Genomic DNA, 17,839 nt, shown 5'->3' with positions numbered 1-17,839 from the left:
GTGTTATTGGCAATATGGCTATATTTGTATTCGGTGTGTGTGCTTTTTATTCAAGGTGCTTATAACATTCTTCGTTGGAGCTGGCAGGCAGGATGCAATAGATTTATTGGGATGAGGGAAGCCCAGAGCTACCTTATACCAAGAAGTACTTCCTTTCCTTAGAGCTAAGCATTGTTTTATTACATTGAAAATATTTTCAAGGAAATGAACTATTTTTTAATAATCCTGTGGTAACCAGTTCTCAGCTTGGCAACAATTCTGTCAGATGAGTCTTCAGAAAGTAAATGAATCGATGATATAGACGATAAAATAACTCTTTATTACTAGTAGTGCTAGTTGCAAATGAAATATCACATGTATTCTACCTTGAATTAAGGGAATACTTAAAAAGTCTTGCATAGTAAGAAACTCTTGACAGAGGTGTGGAAACAGAAGCAGAGTAACAGTTGATTCAGATTTTTGACTGTGATGAAATGGTTTAGTTGACATTTGTGAGTGATGTACAAAAAGGTCACCACTATGTTTGCTTGGAACCTGATTGAAGGGAACATTTTAGAAGAATTCCTGAAACTTTTCTTTTTCTCTGCATGCGTAAAGAGTGAGACTTCCACCCTTGTTCTTGTATAAAAGGAAAGGGAACATTAAGTTAAATGTGAGGGTAGCATATGCAATGCATCAAGATGGAGCTACATCTCAAATGTATGTGAAAGGTGGAATTACTGAAAAATGAGTCACCTGCTAAATGAGCTAGTCTTTCTATAGAGAGCCTAAAACACAGGAGTCATGGCACAAGAGCCAGCAAACAGAGCTGAAAACAGCCGAGATCTGTCGGAGAAGAAGGGAGCCAAACCCCTGTTCCTTAGGGGCAGCAAGTCAGTTCTTGAGAGAGAGAGAGAGAGAGAGAGTGTGTGTATGTATTTTGCTTGCTGATTTGTTTTCAGTTTGAAAGTCTGGTAGGGGGCAATGTGTTGTGATCAAAAGCTCTGCTTCTCTCACATCTGAACCTTGATTGGGGACCCTTGCAAAGGAAATTCAACCCAACAGTAAAAGATTCTTTAGCCATATAAATAAAAAGAAAACAGGGAAAGACTAGGTGTTCAGTGGTTCTACATCTTATGTGGTGCAGACTAGGTGTTGGGCCATACCTAGATTATCTTTGAACAAATGCTTTACCTCAATTTTTAATAAGGTAATGAGGAGCTTGGGGCAGTGGCATGAGGACAAGGATATGGAAATACAGATGACCACATCTGAGTGGAAACCAAACTCAAACAGCTTAATAGGACCAACTGGGGGTGGGAGGGATGGATAAACTCCATCCAAGAACATTAAAGGAACTGTCACATAAAATTGCAAGCCCAATAGCAAGGATTTTTAATGTCTCCTTAAACTCGGGTCATATCCCATGACTGGAGATTTTGAAAATATAATACATATTTAAGAAGTGGGGATGGGGGAGAAGTGATCCAGGAAACTATAGGCCCTTTAATTTGACCTCAGCTGTATGCAAGGGCTGAGAAATTTTGAAAGAGAGTATTTAAGGACATTAGTTAATGTTAATTGGGATAAACTACAGCATGATTTTACAAAAGGTAGATCATGCTACACCAATCTGATTTTTCTTTGAGAAGCTAATTGATTTTCTAAACAGAAAATGCAATAGATCTAATCCAGTGATTCTCAAACTTTTGTACTGGTGGCCCCTTGCACACAGCAAGCCTCTGAGTGTGACCCTCCCCCCAATAAATTAAAAATACTTTTTTATATGTTTAACACCATTATAAATGCTGGAGGCAAAGCAGGGTTTGGGGTGGAGGCTGACAGCTCTTGACCCTGCCCCCAGGTAATAACCTTGCGTCCCAACCTCCAGTTTGAGAAACCCTGATTAATCTAATTAGAGTTCAATGAAGTGTTTGATGCAGTCCTATGTGGGAATTTATCAGTTAGAAAAGATGGGCATTAATATGAGTATTGAATGATGGGTAAGAACTGGTTAAAGGGGAGACAACAAAGGGTCATATTGAAAAGTGAACTTGCAGGCTGGAGGAAGGTTAGTAAAGGAAATCCTCAAGGATTGGTCTTGGGACCAAGCTTATTTAATATTTTAATTAATGATCTTGGTGCAAAAAGTGAGTGTGCGCTAATAACATCTGTGGATGACACAGAGTTGGGAGGTATTGCCAATATGGAGGAGGACTGGAATATCGTACAAGAAGATTTGGATAACCTTGAAAACTGGAGTAATAGAAATAGGATGAAATGTAGTAGTTCAAAGTCCAAGCTCATGCACTTACCGGCTAACAAAAAGCATTTTTGATATAACCTGGGGCTGTATCAATTGGAAGTGACAGAGAAGGTGAAAGACTTGGGTATATTAGTTGATCACAGGATGATTCTGAGCTGCCAGTGTGATGCAGCCATGTAATAAAATCATAGTATGCATCAGGCGAGGTATTTCCAATAGAGATAGGGAAGTGTTATTACCATTATACAAGTCATTGGTGAGACCTCATCTGATGCTAGGTCCTCTCAGATTAGTAGAAGGTGCTGTCAGCAGGTATTCTTCATAAGGCCCCTGGAGTTCTGGAATGTTCACCTGCTTCAGTCAAAAATACCCCAAAGTTGCCAGCACTCTGCAAGGCCCATTTTTCTTGTCTGCCATTTGAATTAGCAGAGTGAAATGCTAGCCAATTTGTTTGGGAGTGTTTTGTATGGAGAGCTGTTTTTTGGCAGAAGGGGTGAGCTGACTGAAATTGACATTTGATTTGTAATTTTATAGAATTTGCAGGGTGCTCAGAGACTGTGCATGGGGACTTTTTTAAGCTCTAAATTGAAGTAAAATTAAATTTAAAATACTTTTTCACCCAATGTACAATGCACCTATGGAACTCATTGTAACATAGTATCATTGAGGCCAGGAGCCTAGAAGATTAAAAACAAATTAGATATTTATATGAATAACGAGAACATCCAGAGTTAGTCAATATTAAACAAAGCAAAAAACCCTCAAAGGGTTTGGAAAGTGAAATAAATCTGTTTGCTTCAAGACATAAGTCAAACTGTAGCTATTTGGGGGTTCCCTTTAGAGAGCAGTCTGAAATTTTGACGTTAGATGGGATCAGAACCAGTTGTATCTAATGAAGATCCTCATCAACATAAGAATTGTCATAATAGATCAGAGGAATGGTCTGTCAAGTTAATTCTTCCATCATTAGCTGTGGTTAGTATCAGCAGCTTCAGAGAGAGGTGCAAGAAAACCTTATAGCAAGATGTTATGGATAATCTGCCCACAGAAACCCATCACTGGCATATTCATGTGTCAGCTTTTGGATGGTGTACAGATTATTTCTCAGTTGCAATATTTTGTTTGATTTTTCCCTTTATTACGCAATTCCCATCCATATCTTTTCCTCACCATTTACTATGGTACACACTGAGCATTTCTAAGGGTCCTTTAGATCCCCAACGTTGATACTGTTCCAGAAGTTCCTAAACATCCTGTGTGATAAGGTATTTTTCAAGGGACAGCTGACCCCGTGGAACAAAGTCTCTTATTTAAGTGTTCTTGCCTTCTCATCTTTCAGGATGTTTCCCTGGCTGTAGTGTTAATCAGAACATTTTATTACACAAACATAATACAGTTATCACTTATTTATATCAAATCTGATTTCAGTGGTTAGAAACAGTATCAGTCACACCTATTCGTATCTCTCTGTTCCTGAGCCCCTTCTAGTTCGAACCAGAGATCACACGTCTTCCAGGGATAATTGCCAGTTTACCCTACTGTACTCCTATTCATCTGCTTTGGCTAACTTTAAACCTGGGATCTGACAAGTGTCCCAGATTTTTGAACATGCACTACAAATATTCAGAGGGTCATTCTCAATGAGGCATGGGCATGCTCGAGGCATGGGCATGCTCTTGGCATGCATGTTCATAAATGAAGTTCAGCAACAAATATATTTGTTCAACTGATCCACATGCATTTAACAATGAATTTGGATTGGACTCGTGTCCCTTATTCTGTCCTAGAATAAAAGCTTAATATATAAGATCTCTCTGAAACCTCTGCTTCTTACTTTAAAGTGTATCATTTCTTAAGGGCTTTTCAACCACAGGGGAATCTCCATGAAATGCTAATAAGAGATTCTTGATTATGTTGTTCCACGTGTGCCCCAGAAAGCAGGATTTAATACTTGTTAATGTAACATGGTGATAGCTAACTTGTACTGCATCCCTGATTGCTGCAGTGTTTTTTTATCAAGGACGTGGCTTGGGATGCAGTCCAGGAACCAGAAGCCAATTTTCCTGCTAATTTTCTGCAGCAGAGTCTCTAGGATAGAAGCAGGAATCAGCAGAAGGTGTAGAAATTTTATCCTGACATACTGGGTTTTTTGTTTCCTTCCTAGAATGTATAGTCTCTTAGCCATGTGCTCCAGTTTCTAGTTTTCTTTATAAATTATACATTTATATGGCTCCAGCTTAGCAGTAAGTTTTTCGCCTGCTGTTCTGAATCTTAATGAGCACCCCGGGGATGTGGAGATGCGGGTGGCTTTGCTTCAGACAGGCAAGGGAATGCTGAACACTTCTGACATAAATATAAAGAACCACATTGCCTCTTTTGTTTCCTTTCCCTAGTTTAGGTATTTGATATGGAGAAGAGAATGGGCAGGAGGGAAGAGCTGCCAAATGCAATTTTTAAGCAGTATTTTTGCCTGACAAAAGCACTAAGTAGCTGGTGTAGTGCTGGTCTTAGGTACTGATAAAGTTAAGATGCTATCGGGTTTGGATTTCATACATTTGCACTGCCCCTTGTGGATATGGAAGCAAGTGTGTGAATGTGCTGCTTCATCAGTTTTACCTTGTTGCTGTCAAATCAACAGCCTTAGGCAAGACTAAGAAGGGCAAACAAGTGGTTTGTTCCAAACTGAAAACATCACGCATCCTAGGTAGGTACCACAGACATAGTACCGCAGTATACTTTAAAGCCTCTTTTGAGGCTTTAATTTTTTTAATTTAGAACACTTTTTTATGTTAGATGTAAGCTATCATGAATATACAGAACAGGAAAAAAAAACCCTTTAAAATGTAGTGACATGTCTGTGCTTAATGTAGCACAAAACTGGCATATTTAATGCAAAAATGAAGTGCATTTTTAAGGTTACATATATAAAAATTGGTATTTCTTAACTCTGTGGAGTTCCAGTACTAAGGCACAGGAGTAGAAAACACTACATAGTTTGCTGCTGGAATATTAATTTCTTGACTTGTTATTTTAATGGTACAAACTTGGTCTTGCTTTAGTACAGTTTTTAAATTCAATTTCCTTGTTTGTGTTTTTTTGAATAAGTGGGGGGCAGGAGGGAGAAGAATCATGAGCTGTTTAGCTTACATAATTTACGAGTTTTGCATGCTTTACGAGTTGAGCTGGAAGTTCCTCATATTGAAAAACGTGCATTCAGTAAATGGTATGTGGGGAGAAGAGTGCATCTTCATGCACACCTGTTGGCTTCAGGAAATCAACATGAGGTTTTAAATAGCCGCATCTTTTAGTCAAACCAGTTTTTTCAACCCAAGACACTAGATTTTCTTTCCAAACAGAGTGTTTGAAAATTCTGGCCTGAATCCTTATCCCTAAAGCACTTAGTCTAGAGACCCAATCCCACAAACAATTAAGCACATGTATAATTTTATCTGTGAAAGTAGGATGGGGGCCTAAATTAGAACAAAAACAAGAGATGACAACTTGGGAGCAGGTGACCAAGGTGAAGACAATATTGATCCTAGAGTTTCTGTCGTGGGTAAAATGCACTTCTTGAAGATTTGACACTTATAGCATCTTAAAGATGGTATCTGCAGAAGTACAGCAGCAAGATGGGGCATTATTTCATCTGTGAAAGAAGGAAGAGTAATCCCCAATGAACTGCCAGCACTTCCTGCAGCACCGGTTTTTCCTTGGTGATCTCCCATCCAAATACTGGCCAGGCCTGACCCAGGGGTGTTGAGATCACTCCCTGAGGTACCTTTGACTGCACTATGTAATCTGGTTAGCTTGAAAAGTTTTTGGTTTTGTTATATTACAAAATGGGAAGTACTTTCTTTCTTTGACTTTTTTTGTAACACTTATTGCTTTGAAGGTCTGTAATTCAATTCTGGTGCAGTTATTGAGTTAGGATTAGATTTTCAGTCATGTCAGGTTTCTTGCAAGTAGGCTGTTTTTAAAAGAAAGTGAAATAATGATGAGTGCAAGTCTAGGGCCATTATTGTATGCATTGTAGTTATAGCCATGTTGGTTCCAGGATATTAAAGAGACAAGGTAGGTGAGGTAATATCGTTTATTGGACTAATTTCTGTTGTTCTTCACCAAACAAGGAGCCTTCACTGGAGAAGTAGATAGCATCATGGAACGGGTCACCAAAATACCCAGAGAGAACATGCTTCAATATAGAAATAAAAGCCCCTTTGACTGCACACCTCCAGTTGTCACCTATCACTTTGCACTGGAACTGCTACAGCTACAACCAATACTGAAAAAAATCTTTCTTGAACCTGCATTTTTTGCCTTCGAACACAACACCCTCCACCCCCCAATCTCTCCAAGCTCACTAGATGCAAGCTCCCATAGACCAGGACGCCAACGGAAATGGATGATACCAAGCTGCGAGGGGTTGCAAGTGCTTTGGAGGATAGGATTAAAATTCAGAATGATCTGGACAGACTGGAGAAATGGTCTGAAGTCAATAGGATGAAATTCAATAAGAAAAAATGCAAAGTAGTCCACTTAGGAAGGAACAATTAGTTGCACACATACAAAATGGGAAATGACTGCCTAGGAAGGGGCACTATAAAAAGGGATCTGGGGGTCATAGTGGATCACAAGCTAAATATGAGTCAACAGTGTAACACTGTAGCAAAAAAAGCGAACATCGTTCTGGGATGTATTAGCAGGAGTGTTGTAAGCAAGACATGAGCAGTAGTTCTTCTGTTCTACTATGCACTGATTAGGCCTCAACTGGAATACTGTGTCCAGTTTTGGGCACCACATTTCAGGAAGGATGTGGACAAATTGGAGAAAGTCCAGAGAAGAATGACAAAAGGATTAAAGGTCTAGAAAACATGACCTATCAGGAAAGATTGAAAAAATTGGGTTTGTTTAGTCTGGCAAAGAGAAGATTGAGAGGGGAAGTATGTAAAAGGTTGTTACAAGGAGGAGAAAAAATTGTTTTTCTTAACCTCTGAGGCTAGGACAAGAAGCAATGGGCTAAATTGCAGCAAGGGAGGTTTAGGTTGGACATTACAAAAAACTCCTGTCAGGGTGGTTAAGCACTGGAAAATTACTTGGGAGTTTGTGAATCTTCATCTTGGAGATTTTTAAGAGTAATAGAGAACACCTGTCAGGAATGGTCTAGATAATATTTAGTCCTGCCATGAGGCGGTGAGACTGGACTAGATGACCTCTCAAGGTCCCTTCCAATTCTATGACTCTAAAGTGGCACCAGACCAACAACAGATGCAAAACCTGCAGACATAGCTCCACCACAGCAATGATCAATGCAGGGATTTGGAGCAATCAAATTTTTGAATTGCTCCATTACAGCTCCGCTCCAGCTCCGGGCATAACTGCTCCCACAGTACACCTTTCAGTGGATCCCTCACATGTCTATCACAACATGTGGTATACCTCATCCAGTGCACTAAATACCCCAATAACAACTATGTGGGAGAAATCAGACAATCACTGCATTCTGAAATGAGCTCACAAGAAAATAAGACAAACCACTCTCTCAACTGTGGGTGAACACTTTTCACAAAGCGATCACTCAATATGTGATCTATCAGTCCTTATTCTCAAAGGAAACCTGCACAACACTTTCAAAAGATGATCCAGGGAGTTTGAATTCATTACTCTGCTAGACATTAAAAATCATAGACTGAACAGTGAGATTGGATTTATGGCTTATTACAACAACCTGTAACCCACTGACTCCTTGCTTTTGTCCTATGACTGCAGAGATGTTAACAGGCCATTCTACCTTGAATGGTCCCTTAGAATATATGCTAACTACTCATGCTAAACATTTGTTCCACCTTGCATTTAGCTGTTGCACTTGGAGTCCCTTTCTCAGACCTGAAGAAGGGCTCTGTGTGGCTGCAGCGCGTGTCTCTTTTATCAACAGAAGTTAGTCCAATAGAAGATATTACCTCACCCACCTTGTCTCTCTAGGACTCTTAGTCATAGGTAGCTGCATAAGGGTTAATGTCGTCAGAAGAGTTCCATTAAGATTCTCAAATTTATTTGACAACTTGTCAGATGTGGTGGAGTCTTAAAGATGAGCTGTAAAGGAATTTTAAAAAATAATGAAAAATTCCAAGTCCTTCCCAGAATATGTATTCTAGAGTTCTGGGGGCTTCCCTCTCTCCCCACGCTCCAAAAGCTGGAGACAAACTTCTAAAGGGTAAAGAATGCAGTTCTACTATAGGTAATATCCCGAACTCTGCTCCTGAAAAGTTTAATATTTAAAAAAAATAATAATTTTCATTTGTATGTTTCACTTTTTAAAAAGTTACATCAACACCTCCAATACACCCTCTTTTTAAAGAGAGCACTTTAAAGTGTACCTCAGATTGCCAATACATATTAAAGGTCTTTAAAAAAAACAAAAAAACAGCTAAACAAAAAACCCACCTTCTAGGCCACTGATTTTTTTTATTTTTTTTTGTCTCTTGCTTGAGTGGTCACTTAAGGCAGGGTTTACTATATTCTGTTATTGATCTGGAATCTTGAATAGTGTGTTCATATTACTTTTTAATAAAGCATTTCAGTTAGACATTGACTAATCCAGGATGCTTGGCAGAAATCTATTGGCATCTGATCTCCATACTGTACAGCAGTATGGGCCCTGGAAATGAAGAAATCTTAGCAATGCAAGACTTAAGTAAAGCTTTATTGAATCTCTTCTGTGAACTGGAGTGAGCCTGCTGGATGTTTATGAGAATTCAGTGAGATTGCAGATTAACAAAGTAAGAATTAACACAGTTCTGCTGGAACAAAAAGAGAACTTTCATAGCTCTCTTATCTTCAATTTTCCTCCTCACTCTTAATAGAATACTTAAAATGTTGCTTGTTAAGGATGGATTAACAAAGCTGAACTTGAACTCTTTGTGAGAGTTATAAGGTGGCAATGAGAATTACAGCATCGGTAATAAATGGTGAATTTTTTCACTAAGCATTATCATCTTCTCTTGTTTCTAGATGAAGACTGTTAGCGTTGCCTTAGTTTTGTGCCTAAACGTAGGTGTTGATCCTCCTGATGTGGTGAAGACAACTCCCTGTGCGCGTCTGGAGTGCTGGATAGGTAAGCTTATTGACTATCTTTGGGAGCAATTTGGAAACGTTGCTTTGTCTCATTAATGTTCAGGTGTATGAGCTCATTGCAGTCCCACCAGCATGTGTTTCCTGGGCTAAAGGTAGGTTGAACAAAAGAAAATCTGTGACATCTGATTTGAATATGTCTGTGTAAATAAGTCCTTGCCTACACTACACAGTTAAGTCAACACAAGCTGCCTTGTGACAACCTAGCTGTGGAAGTATCTTTACTTAAGTTTGGCGCCTGCTGTCGTAAGTGCCTTTCTTTGCTGATTTAGTAACACCACTTCCCCGAGTGGCGTAGAGTTACGGTTGATGTAATTAGGTCGACAGTGTCAGTGTAGACACTGTGTTGCTTATGTTGACTGTAAATGGCCTCATTGAGCCATCCCATAATGCCCCACACTGGCAATTTGATCGATACAAGCACTGCTGATAAGGATGCGTACTACCAACATAAGGAACCAAGTGTGCACACAACTGTGGTAACTGGATGCCGATTTAAGTTAAGTCAACATAATTTGGTAGTGTAGAGATGGCCTTAGGCAATTATTTCCCCAACAGTAAGTGCTGTGGTATGCACTACTTCCTGGTTTATTCCAAAATGCAACATGTGGAGGAAAAAGATGATTCTGTTAGCTGTTTATTTTTTTTAGGCTTGAAAAGAGCCTTAAAAATACCATGTCCTACAAAACTCTTTGGCTACTTTGGATTGGGGGCGTGAATTTAGAAGTTAAGGATACTTCCCAGAAACCGTCCTGCTGACAGCCCTTACTCTTGCGAATGTTTGCTTCATTACTGTGGTGGTGGATACTTGTCCCTGGTCTTTTAATTGAAAATGGGGATTTCCCTCATGGTTTGGGGACAAAAGTTAGATTGCTGTCAAATTCGTCTGGTACTAATAATGTTGGGATGTGAAGTATTTCTCATGTGCAGGCTGTCTAACAGCTGTGTGTTTTCCGTAAATGAAACCTAAAGCCATGCCATCTAGAACATGCAATCTTGGGGCTTACAGCAGACTGAAGCAAATTCTCCATTGTACAGAATTCCTGGTTTTCAAAATTGGCTTTCTCTTGTTCCCACCCTTACTGAAACTGGTATTCCAACTTTTCTTACCAAAAATGTTGCAAATGCTGAAGATGTTAAAGTAGTTAAAAAGCACTGAACATGCACCCACAAATGTATTCAAATTCAACAGTTGTATTTGGTGGAATGAGCAGTTTGTAGCATTAATTTCTTGAGTGAAAATGAAATTCACCAAAACTAAATTGAGTGGGGCTGGACAAAATGAAGAACAATCAGGACTCATCCAAATATGATGATTAGTGATGGACATCAGCAAGAAAAATTTAGTGCAGTTCTTTTGTTTTAATTTAAAATATATAAAGTGCCTTTTACATTTTTACATAAGTTTAAAATAGTCACATAAAACCTGTACTGCAGTGTAGTTTTGAGATAGCAAAAGCATGGATTATGGTAACAACTTCTGGGTATGAAAGACTCCTTCATAATATTTTAGGCAGATGCAGGTGGAAGGGAGAGAGCCGTCCTGGGTAGTGATGTTATAGGGCCATTTAACAGCAGTTATGGATTGAATTTAGACTTCTATCTTGTGAACTCTAGTAATAGATAGCAGGCACATTCAATCAAAAAGTTAGTTCTTATCATGCCTCCTGGATACTTCCCTGAAACTATCAGAATTACTTTGGTCTTTGCCATCTAGCCTTCACTGATAACCTCCTAATGTCAACCAGACCTCAAGGAAGTCATAGAGAGCTAGGTGTCGTCATCATCAGGTACCTTATCCCATGCTTCTTCACTAACCCTCCTACAAGCCCAGTGTACACATTGCACAGGAAGGGAGACAAACTAGAACCCTGGAAGAGCAAATGCCACAAACTACCCTCTGGAAATTCTGCTCAAGGACAAACTGAGTCATCCAAGAGGAACACCACTTGTAATGTGGTCTGCTAGCAAGTCTACACCAGCTGATGATTGATGGTGTCCACATTGCGTTTGCATGTTGTAGTCCATAGTGCTGCTGATACTTTAGAGTTAATACTATTATTTGAAAGCTAAGAGACTTATTGATAAAATAAGACATTTTAAGGGCTGTACTATAACTGCCAGGCCCACCGCTTTGAATGTGCTTGTGAATTGTTTTGTAAGATGATTCTGTGGAGTATCCCTTGTTGCTGTGGCAGTTTTATCCAGATACCTTCGGTGCTCAGCTAATAAATTAAAAAACATGAAGACTAAAGTGTGATTAGGTAATTCTTCCTGGAGTCTGATCCCTGTGCCTTTCCTTGAATCTGTCCCATGTATCTCCCTGGAATGAGAGTTGAAGGAAGCATGCAGTTCTGAATTCTAGCAAGGTGAGGGATTGGTGTGCATATGTCTTGTAATTTGCCCTCAATGAGCAGAGAAACATGTCTGAACTTGTTTTCTATTTGTCTTCGTGAAAGCTAAGGGTAACCATTAGGCTTCTACTCCAGGTAATACACACAGTTTCCATAATCCTTCTCTCCTTTCTAGAGGAATGACACCTGTCCTTTCTTCTTGTTTTGTTTTATGGTCAGACATTAAATGCCACACCAGTAATGAAGAAAATGCCATTCTAGAAGATGCATGCCCTGTAGCATGCGAAGAAAAATCTCTGTTTAAAAGTGGTATAAATGAGCCGAATGCTGAACAGGGGGAAATGTAATTCTACAGAAATTTCTTTTTATATATACCACCTAATAGAAATTGTGCGTCAAAGCAAGGCAGGAGTATGTAGAGAGGTTTGTCAGGGCCCTTGCTGAGAAATGCATTAACTATAAAGCTGTGCTTGATATACATAAAAAAATGCCCATTTTCGTCCATTTATTTAAAATGTCAGAGCATGTGTCTGTAAAAGTCACAAGAAAATGAAAGTGTTTCTGCTTGAGCTCTTTATCCCTCCTCTCTGCCAAAAGTGCTGCAGCCATTGGGACCGCCATGGAAACTGTAAAACTATAATTGCTACAACCTTAATCAGCTTTAGTTGTTGGTCTTATTTTGTAACTAAATGAAAAGATTACTGCCTCTTCCCTATCTCAGTAAAGAGAAAATGTAACATATTGACTTATTCCAGTGTAATAAATCAATAACTAAAATTATAAAGAGGTCCTATTCATCGCTCCACAAATGCCACTCCTATGCACATTGCCATCTAATTAGTCAAATTCTGCCAGGATATTGCTATTTTCAAGCTTTAGTATGAGATTTGATAATGTCAGTCGTATTCTTGTCCAGCATGAAATCCTCTAGAAGGCACAGGTTAGCTCATAGCAGCCGTAAGAGTGCGTGAGTAAACTTTTAAAAAAGTTACTTATTGAATGTGCCTATTCTAGTCTCCCTGGTTTCCAACCTCAGGTTATTAACACCTTCATTGGCTGGTTTTATAGAGTGGCACCAAGTTCATTATTTTTGTACAAGGCTCTGAAAGGGCCTCATAAAAAATGCTAGTGCCCCTGAGGCGTTCCAAAGCCCACAGTACACATTTCTTCACTGAGTGAAACGAAAGTATTGTTCATTAGCCTTTGTATGCATTTTACTAAATTCAGCATGAACTGTTGAGTAATTCTGTACAATTGCCAGTGTGTTTTGTTGTTTAATCATAGGGGTACTGCGGTAGTACCTTTGTGTAGTTAACTTGCTATCAGCATTTCTGTGATGAAGTCTGAGGGGCTTTTGAAGATTTATTATTCACCAGTTCCAAAGGGCTTGTGGTTGAAATTTGGCTTAAATGGCAATAGGCCTACTTCAGTTTTTCCACAATTTGCTTGTTTTCAGAAAAGTGTCAAAAATACATTGTTGCAGTTTAAAATAGAGTTTTTTTGTTTAGAGACTATATTGGTGACTTTTGGAACTGCAGGATCATTAGTGCACAGTGCCGTGCTTTTGCGTTAAAGGACTGATCTTCCCCAAAGAAATAAATGGCTAAACTTTCATTAATTTCTGAATAGGGCCCCATCAAATTCAAGGACCATTTTGGTCAATTGCACGGTCATAGGATTTAAAAAATAGTAAATTTCATGATTTCAGCTATTTCAATCTGTAATTGTAGGGGTTCTGACTCAAAAAGCAGTTGTAGGGGAAGGGGTCCGCAAGGTTATTGTGTGGGGGAGTTGCGGTACTGCTGCTATTACTTCTGCGCTGCTGGTGGTGGAGGTGGCGCTACCTTCAGAGACGAGCAGCTGGAGAGCAGTGGCTGCTGGCCGGGAGCCCAGCTCTGGAGGCAGAGCCGCCACCAGCAGCAGTGCAGACATAAGGATGGCATGGTATGGTGCTGCCTGCAGAGCTGGGCCGTCCGTCAGCAGCAGCCACCACTCTCCGGCTGCCCAGCTCTGAAAGCAGTAGCACAGAAGTAAGAGTGGCATGGTATGGTATTGCCACCCTTCCTTCTGCGCTGCTGCTGGCGGGGTGCTGCCTTCAGAGCTGGGCACCCAGCCAACAGCCATTGCTTGGCAGCTGCCCAGCTCTGAAGTCAGCGCAGAAGTAATACCATGACCCCCCTAAAATAATGTTGTGACCCCCCTGCAATTCCCTTTTGGGTCAGGACTCCCAATCTGAGAAATGCTAGTTTCCCCATGAAATTTGTATAGTATAGGGTAAACGCACAGACCAGATTTTTACATATTTTTCATGGCTGTGAATTTGGTAGGGCCCTATCTGTGAAGCAAGGCTTGACCTTAGTTTATGTAGGTAGCCCTTCTTGAATAAAACAGAATGGGAGAGCCCATGGATTTTCTTCTCTTTGTATCTCTGCTAAAATCTCAGTCCTTGCAAAAGCACTGATGATTCACCTCCCAAAATGCTTAAGAAATAAACCTTTCTATGAAGAAAAAAAATGGTGTATTTAAACTTTAGTGTTGTTTTTTGGTATATATGGCTATCCTGCTGCCCACCTTGGCAACTGTTTGTGTACACTGTTGACATCTGCCTGGCAATAGCCAGAAAGAGCTTTGAGGAGCTGGAGTCTTGCCTGCTATTTGGCCTTGACCTCTTGGCCAAGTACTATTTGAAATGGTGACAGAACCTAAATGTGCTCTCCATCTCACCAGCTCATTTACAGCTACAGAGCTTTCTGAACAATCAGCCAATCATTTTTGAACTGTACCCTGCTTATTTGGGGATGAAGCCTGGCTGCTCTGTCCTTTCAATAACACATCAAGAAGATATGCTAAAATCCAGTTGAGATTTGCACTGCTCCGCGGGCTTGCCAGCTACTCATGGGGCTTTAGCGCTGCAGCCTTATAGACATCTACCAATTTCCTCATTATTGCATCTATTGAATATTGTGCAGCAGCTTGGGGCTCCAGTAGTCATTGTGGCAAGTTGGACTTGATTAACCCTGCCCTTTGTATCCTTACTTTTGCCATGTGGACAGTTCCAGTCTCCTGGCTAGCATTGCTCCCCTGATGGTTAAATGTGAAGGCAGGGCCCTGGCCACATTATTGTGTGCAGCCAATTGTTGAAACAGCTTACTTCACAATTTCATCTCAAAGCCATGTCAAAAAACTTGCTGAAGTCAGATGCCCCTTTACTGGAATAGTTGAGCCTCTCAAATGGTATGTTGGACACATCTTTCTAAGGAACAATGGCAACAGGTGATACGGGACTATATTTTGGATTTCTGGCACATTTCTTGGCAGATAGGCAACTCAGATCTGCGTCTCCTAGTCTCTCCAGATCAGATTGTGTGTGCCCCTCAGAACAATCATATGAATCGAAAGATAGTTCTTGTTGTTATAACAGGAGATGTTGTGGTCGCAGGTGGTTTAACTTACATCTTTACTGTTGGGGCTTCCTGAACTCCGGGCTCAAGAACTAACAATGTGCCATCTGGCTATGGACTGCTCTATCATCTTGTTGGTGGAGGATGCACTTGATGGGTCCAGATGCTGCTGCTGTGATAGGGGCTACATCACTTTCTTAACATCTAGTTCATTGTTTTTGCTGTTAGAAGCCATATGCCAGAAAAAGCTTTTGGTCTGTTAAGAAAATCTCAATAACCATAAAAAAACGTTAGCTTCTCCCATACTTTATAAAGTGGTGTTATGAAATTCTGGTGCTGGAGGTATGCAATGGAGTATTTATGCTAAAGAAAACATTTAAAAGAAATATGACTTCATCAATTTTTTGAGCCTTGCTTTTTTAATCAATAAGATTCTACATTAACTGGCCAGTACTAGCTTCTAGATTCTTGATACTCATTGTGGCCAGTTACACGGCCATGGGCTTTGAGTAAAGCAGATAAAGAGCAGCTGAAATTGCCAAGTATGTTGGAACAGTGACTCTCCAGTGTCTAGGGAGATGAACTTTGTGCTCAAAAGTATAGAAAGCTTTAAAAAAGAGTTAATCAAATCTCTGTTGATAAACCAAGTATTTCCAAGTATTAATATAAAATCTAGGTCCTCTCACTGCCATTGTTCCCCCGTACCCGCAGGATTGGTATAATTTTTTTTTTAATGTTATCGGCTCTTATTTATATTTAAAAAACCTAAAGTTACACCTCACATTTTTCCTAAGAAGATTTTGACTTCCCACTTTGAGAAAAAATGTTCTTATTGCAAGTTATTGCAGACATTGGTGCTCTTCAATTCTGTATAACAGTAGATAAACTTGGGGTCAATTCCTATGGATACTAGGTAACTATGGTGAAAAGCTTTGTGAATGAATTTGAAACTGATGGTTTTACTTTAAAATAAATACCTTGAATCATGAAAGAAGCCTGTCTTAGAATATCATGAACATGTTTTATCACATGCACTAGCCGGGAGGCTGAAAGTGAGGAAAACTTTATTCTCTCTTACAAAGGTTGTACATCATACTTTGGCACAAATAGTGACTACTCAGACTATTAATTTTGTCATCTGAGTTCATTTTGAACTTGACAGAAACCTAGCCTGGAGTAAGTGAAGTTGGGTTATGGAGTCAAATACTCACTGAGGTGGAATTTTTTTTTTGCATTGTGCAAAAGCAGGCAATTTAGTAGTGATCAAAAATACTCATTTATGTTTTCTATTTCTAGATCCTCTGTCCATGGGTCCTCAAAAAGCTCTGGAAACGATTGGTGCAAATTTACAAAAGCAGTATGAAAACTGGCAGCCCAGGGTAAGTGGGTGTGTTTGTTCTTGACTTTCCCCACAGTTCCTGTCCCTGTAGACCCGATACTATTACGGGAAAACTGGCTTAGGTTAAAAAGGAAGCTGTGCATCTATTATAACTGAGTGATCTCACAGCCTCCATTGCTTGCCTGTCCTTTCTTGTGGACAGGCTCTTGCAGGCTCTTAAATGCAGTTAGCTTTATGCTTCATGTGTCTCTTGGCTAACGCTTTGTTTAACCATGTCAGGGGTAATTGTTCAAACTCTAGATGCTACATTGATATATTTATTAATTTTTTTTTACTGTTAGTGGATATTTGGGGAAATTTTAGACCTTTTTTGCAGATCATGGTCTCTTTTCTGTAGTGATAATGCTCTTGGTACATTTCTGCAACCTCAGCTAGTTGGAATGTGTATCTCTCGGCTCCCACGTAATAGTGCATTTCTTAATGTTTTAGGTGGAACAAACTAATAATCTTGTAAGGCCCATAGCTAATAGATGTTCCTGGTTTTGTTGAGAGAGGTACTTTTAGGATTCAGTCACTGACTGTTAACTCTGCCTAATGCATTGGTTCTCAACCTATTTACCATTGTGTACTGCATATGCAGCTCTTAGTGTTATGTGGGATGCATTCCATCTATCTATACACACACACACACACACACTCTCACTCTCTCTCTCTACCTGTATGGCTCTGAGGATGTCACATGGGCTGCAGCTGTGTACTGATTGGGCTGCAAATGGGCCGCGGGTTGAGAACCACTGGTTTAATGTATGGCAGGCATATATTTTTGAAATGAAAATTTAATGAAGATTTGATCATAATGCCATAAAGCAGGTGATAAATAGCCAGCAACTTACAGCTGTCTTTTCATTCCTTACTTTAAAGTCACTTTTGAACCTTTGGTAAATTTCTTCGCTTCCTGATATTTCAATGTTCCACATCTTAGGAGCCTTGTTAAGGCTCACAAGGATGAAAGTTTATCATTTAATTTTTAAAAAATTAAAAATTTGAAACCTGTTGAATTTTCCTCAGCATCATTAATTTCCTAGTTTGTCCTATCCATGTCCTTTTCTATAAGTCTTATCTTAGACTGTGAGCTATTTGGGGCAAAACCTCTTCCTCCTTGTGTACTGTACAGCATTGAGCACATTGTCACTATTACACAGTAACTTCTCAATATGAAATGCATTTTATGTGACGTAGGCCTTGTCTACACTACCTGATTAAATCGAATTACTTTAAATCGATTTTATAAAACCGATTTTATAAAATCGATTTAGTGCGTCCACACTAGGATTCTAAAATCGATTTTGTGCGTCCATGGCCCACGTCTAGC

At 39.6% G+C, this 17,839-nt stretch overlaps 1 protein-coding gene across 3 annotated transcripts in view; it reads left to right on the top strand.

The window, feature by feature from the left end:
• RPTOR (regulatory associated protein of MTOR complex 1) overlaps positions 1-17,839 on the top strand; it is a 290,490-nt gene that overhangs the window by 33,557 nt on the left and 239,094 nt on the right. For all 3 annotated transcript variants that reach the window (XM_075071909.1, XM_032797289.2, XM_032797288.2), the window contains exons 2-3: positions 9,254-9,356; positions 16,425-16,507. In XM_075071909.1, coding sequence (XP_074928010.1) covers positions 9,254-9,356; positions 16,425-16,507 — 186 coding nt within the window. The remainder of the gene's footprint in view (positions 1-9,253; positions 9,357-16,424; positions 16,508-17,839) is intronic.

The sequence above is a fragment of the Chelonoidis abingdonii genome, chromosome 13 (assembly GCF_003597395.2).
Source record: "Chelonoidis abingdonii isolate Lonesome George chromosome 13, CheloAbing_2.0, whole genome shotgun sequence".
NCBI classification, from domain to species: Eukaryota; Metazoa; Chordata; order Testudines; family Testudinidae; genus Chelonoidis; species Chelonoidis abingdonii.
This window is presented reverse-complemented; position numbering and strand designations above follow the sequence as displayed.